General features: G+C 41.7%; 1 protein-coding gene across 3 annotated transcripts in view; it reads right to left on the bottom strand.

The window, feature by feature from the left end:
- Positions 1-1,166: 1,166 nt before the first annotated feature.
- The window catches only part of ACER2 (alkaline ceramidase 2), a 28,542-nt gene continuing 25,275 nt past the window's right edge, over positions 1,167-4,433 (bottom strand). For all 3 annotated transcript variants that reach the window (XM_023728640.1, XM_004373516.2, XM_023728641.1), the window contains 2 exons: positions 4,163-4,356; positions 1,167-3,976 (listed from right to left, as the gene is read on the bottom strand). In XM_023728640.1, coding sequence (XP_023584408.1) covers positions 4,170-4,356 — 187 coding nt within the window. In that variant the 3' untranslated portion in view covers positions 1,167-3,976; positions 4,163-4,169. The remainder of the gene's footprint in view (positions 3,977-4,162; positions 4,357-4,433) is intronic.

Genomic DNA, 4,433 nt, shown 5'->3' with positions numbered 1-4,433 from the left:
TCCAGAGAGAATCCCAACCTAGCCCCAGACTCCTCTTGGATCAGCTGGAACAGCACCCAGACAAAGCCCTTGCTATGAAAGGCGCCAAGTTCATTTCAGAGAACAGGAACTAGGGCCCAGCTCTCCCCCGGCCCCCAGTGATCATTCCACGTCAGCCCCAAGAGTTAAAGAGCCAGGGAAGGCGAAAACCTCAACCTTGGCGTCCTCTCCACTCCACTCTGAGTTCACGTAAGCATGATTAACTGGCAAAAGAAGGTATTATACACCCAAGAAATCCAATGAAGTTGAGTAGGGGATAGTTTTTACAAAGCCAGTGTTTGATGACCATCAAGCTTTGTCCCCAGACAGAACACCTTCAATCCATAATCAATGTTTTAGGCACTCTTTGGAGGGACAGGCACAGAGTTCCCCAAAAAATACAGCCTGTTACCGAAAGGAGTCAGACAGCTCATCATCACACTCCTTAAAAATGTTTACCGAGTGCTTGTTTTACCGAGGAGAGAAAAGATTGCTTTTTCTAAAAATCAACAATAAATCAAACACTTAGTAAAACAAGAACCATTGACTTAAATTACTACTAGACATCAATGCTTTTTATATCCTAAATCCAGTTCCTGCTGGGTATTGAGCTTGTAAAATTATAATCAGAATAAAAATCTATTAGCCATGCTGATAACCAACATGACCTAACTCTTAAGGGTCAAATTTCCGCATCCCTGCATTATTAAAAATAAGAAAAATTCTTGATTGCACAACACATGAATGGAATAAGGTATTCATTCTTTAAAAAATCTGAAAATATCAAACCTTGAGAGTCACATATTTAACAGCTATTTCCTATAACTCATCAATCTAACTTCAGAAGCATATCAAAAAGTAGAACTCAGTTCATTACTTATTAGGGCCCATTCATGTTAGGCTCCATGAAAAAAAAAGACTCAGTGTTTAAGTCTCAGAATCCAGTGATTAGAACTCAGCTGTACAGCTAACTTGAGTGTATTCCAAAACCTGCTGTTTCTGAAAAACACAATCGGCATTTATATTCCATCCGAGCTACAGGATAAACTGTCAGCTCTACAAGTTATCTATTTACAAGTATATCAAAAATAAAAGGTAAGAAGGAAATATACAAAAATATTAGCGGTGGTTGTGCTTGGGCAGTAGGAATACAGACAACTTTTTTTTTTTTTCTTCAACTTTTCTGAAGTGTCCATATTTTCTTTAAAGAGCATTGCTTTTATGTATATGAGTGATGCCATAAATCCAACTTAAAATAAGATTGGGATAGTCCTATTTTCTTGATTTACCACTCCAGGCTGGCACACTACAGTGATCTCTGTTCAAAAGTAATGTTTCGTTCTCCCACATACTCCCCATTCCATACTTCTTTCTCAGCCCCCTCTGATTAGAACCAACCTCTAGAAGGGCATTCTGCTTTTCCTATCATAAGCATTCATTCTGACATCTTCAATGAGTCATTTGTCTCAAAGAAGAGAAGTGGAAGTAGCCCTCTAAGTGAAAGCACTCACTTCCAAGCCTACTCAAATATGCCCAACAGAGTCACATTATATCCCCATTTCCAAAGGGAACTCAGAACCTGTCTAAAGGGCAAGGAGGCTGGAGGTGGGGGTGTCACCAGTCTCCCAGGAAACAAGTTCTTCACCTTTACAGGGAGAAATAGTCCCTTCTTGACTGTGGAGACAAAGCTCCCAACACCAAGGAAGTCTCTAGGCGGAAATTAAACCTCACACAAAAAACATTTCCTACACCCTCCATCTCCCTATATCTCTGCTTCCATAATAAAGACAGGTAGGCTTAAAATGCTCCCAAATTTCCCATTTGGGGGCATTTTTATATAGCAGAATTGGATGAGACCAGAAACCACACCAAGTAAGGTCAACCTGAAGTAAGGATGGTCTGACATTTCTCTTTTGGAAGAGTCTTGACTTGGAATCCAAGGGACTTAACAGCAATCTTTAAATTCTGTTCCACGAGCCACCAACGTCTCATAGAGGTGCATCAGAGGTTCCATAAATATTTAATTCAAATATCATTTTTAAAATATTTTTTAAATGATAATAAAGCAACATGTACACTCACCAATACCAAATTTTTCTACCTTGGAAACCACCAATTTGTTCATTTGCGTTTTCACTGCCTGATATATTGTTAAGTAGATGCTACAAATTAACCTTAAAATAAACTTAAATAAAACACAACCTACACTGGGTTCCATGAAGATTTCTTACTGCAAACAGAGTTCTGTTGCTAAAATAATTAGAAAATCACAGTAGTAGACAACGTCATTAATTTCTCAATTCTAAATTTAGTTCCTTACTCGGCTTTTAGCCTTGGATCCTGGGCAAATTCTAACCAGAGTAAGAATTCCTGGACATGCCAAAAACTCTGACTGCCCAACTTGTAGATACTGGCAGCCCCCAGGTTATGAATGAGATCCATTCCTGAGTCTGTCTTTAGGTAGAATCTGTAGGTAACTCAGAACAGGTACCTACGGTTCTTATTTAGTGTCAGTCAAATGTTCATCCTGGTATATAGTATATATTTTACCTTTCTATGCATATAAAACACTTAAAAAACACTTCCAAATACACTAAAATATCTTAAACATAATACAGTATGTAATAATAATATAGTAATAATAAAATTAACTACATATGGTACTGTACTGAAGAGAGAGTAGTGCATGCGCTGGTTATTACAAACGATTGTACTTAACTCAAATTTTTAATACAATAGACTTTGTGGCAGTCTGTTCTTAAGTACAAGCTGTCTGTAAGTCAAATCAGGGGACTGCGTATACTTAAGATAGATGATGTAACTCCTGTCCACACAGGAAAAACACGTCTGTCCCGCCTTCTCCCCACAATGGAATGTTATAAAGCAGGATGCCTGAGTTAAAATGGGTATCCCTGAGGTCCGTAATTCCCACCTTAAACCTTGCGGACAGTTTTGGAGTCTTCCATTTAGCCCAGCAGACGTTAGTTGTAGCCAGTGTCAATTTAGGTTAGAAAACCTCAGAAGGCAACAGATTTTTCCCTGCTGCGTAAGCCACCCACATCAGCCAATCAGTGTGTAGCTGTTGCCAGCACTTGAGAAAAGCCAACAGTCAAACACTGTGAGAAACCACAGGAAGCACCTTGAACACTGAGAACATGGAACCTGATTCCCATGGTAAATATTAAAGAAAGAAGAGGCGAGCTTTTTGAAGGTAATTTCCAAAATAATGTAACATACTGGAGGCTTCAAATGAGAAAAAGTCTCAAAAAAACTTTATGTTTGCTCCAAGTTTTGAGCCAGAAATCCCACCATGACTGGAACTAGCCCTTTGGCGATCTTATAGAGGTCAAGCTCACTGAAGAGTTGGGTTGATGTGTGGAATGTTCACGTTGCAACTACTCTTCTCTGTATATTTCAGGCTATGGAGCCGGAAATGGGGTGGGAAAAGGGAGATGTCAACCTTTAGAAATTGTGCTTATCTTCCAGAATGGCTTAAAGTGGAAGGTAGTTTTTGGCACAGAGGGTTTTTCTCATTTTATCCTCCTCTGAAGTCAAGTCTCCATCTCTCAGCAGAGGTAGTTAGGATTCACAAAGGCATGTAAAACCTGGGTGCGTTGAGAGGAGCAAGTGGAAAACCAGCTTCCTTGGCCACAAGCCCTGCATATGTTTCATTTGCTCAGTTTTGTTTAAGGATAGGTTCCCCAGATGAAAATCTCTGGCATCTTCCATCAGATAGTCACAGGGTCTTACTTGTTGGAGGGTCTGTCCATCAACAGTAGAGTCTAGCCACGAATGCCTGGGAATGGTAGGGTCTGGAGAGGGAAGCTCTCCAGAAGGCGAAGCACTGCGCAGTGATGGGTCACCCAGAGGGACTGCTCTGCCACCGCCAGAAAGGACGCCGCACGACAAGCCCCTGCATCTGAAAGCGATGCCAGGAAAGATACAATGTGTGCCCCATCTGGAAATAAGAAGACAATTACTTCTACCCATGCACAGTGGAATCCTGGCCACCCACAGACACACTAGTTAGAGCCCAGGACAAGTGAATTTAAAATGACACACCCCCTCCACCCTGCTCTGGCTGTCTGTGCTAGCGAATGAAGCCCAGTGCAAGAGGGTAAAGAAGCCGGGAGCACTGCCACACCTGGCCATCACGTGATCTTGACCGGCGATTTCTTGCTGGCACACAGAAGGGATACATAGGGGACACCAATGAAGGCCCACTTCTCACTGGGCCAGAACTTGATGACGGGGCCTTGCTCAGGGATCTCTGAGGCAGCGTCAAAGTAGGCGAAGCACACGCAGCCCAGGTAGGCAGCCAGGCAGATGAGGATGTGCCTGCAAAAGGAGCCGAGTGTCAATAGATAAGTGGTATTTTGGGTGAAGGGTGAGACAGTACACAATACAGGGGAAAC

The sequence above is a fragment of the Trichechus manatus genome, unplaced genomic scaffold (genome assembly GCF_000243295.1).
Source record: "Trichechus manatus latirostris isolate Lorelei unplaced genomic scaffold, TriManLat1.0 scaffold00025, whole genome shotgun sequence".
NCBI classification, from domain to species: domain Eukaryota; kingdom Metazoa; phylum Chordata; class Mammalia; order Sirenia; family Trichechidae; genus Trichechus; species Trichechus manatus.
This window is presented reverse-complemented; position numbering and strand designations above follow the sequence as displayed.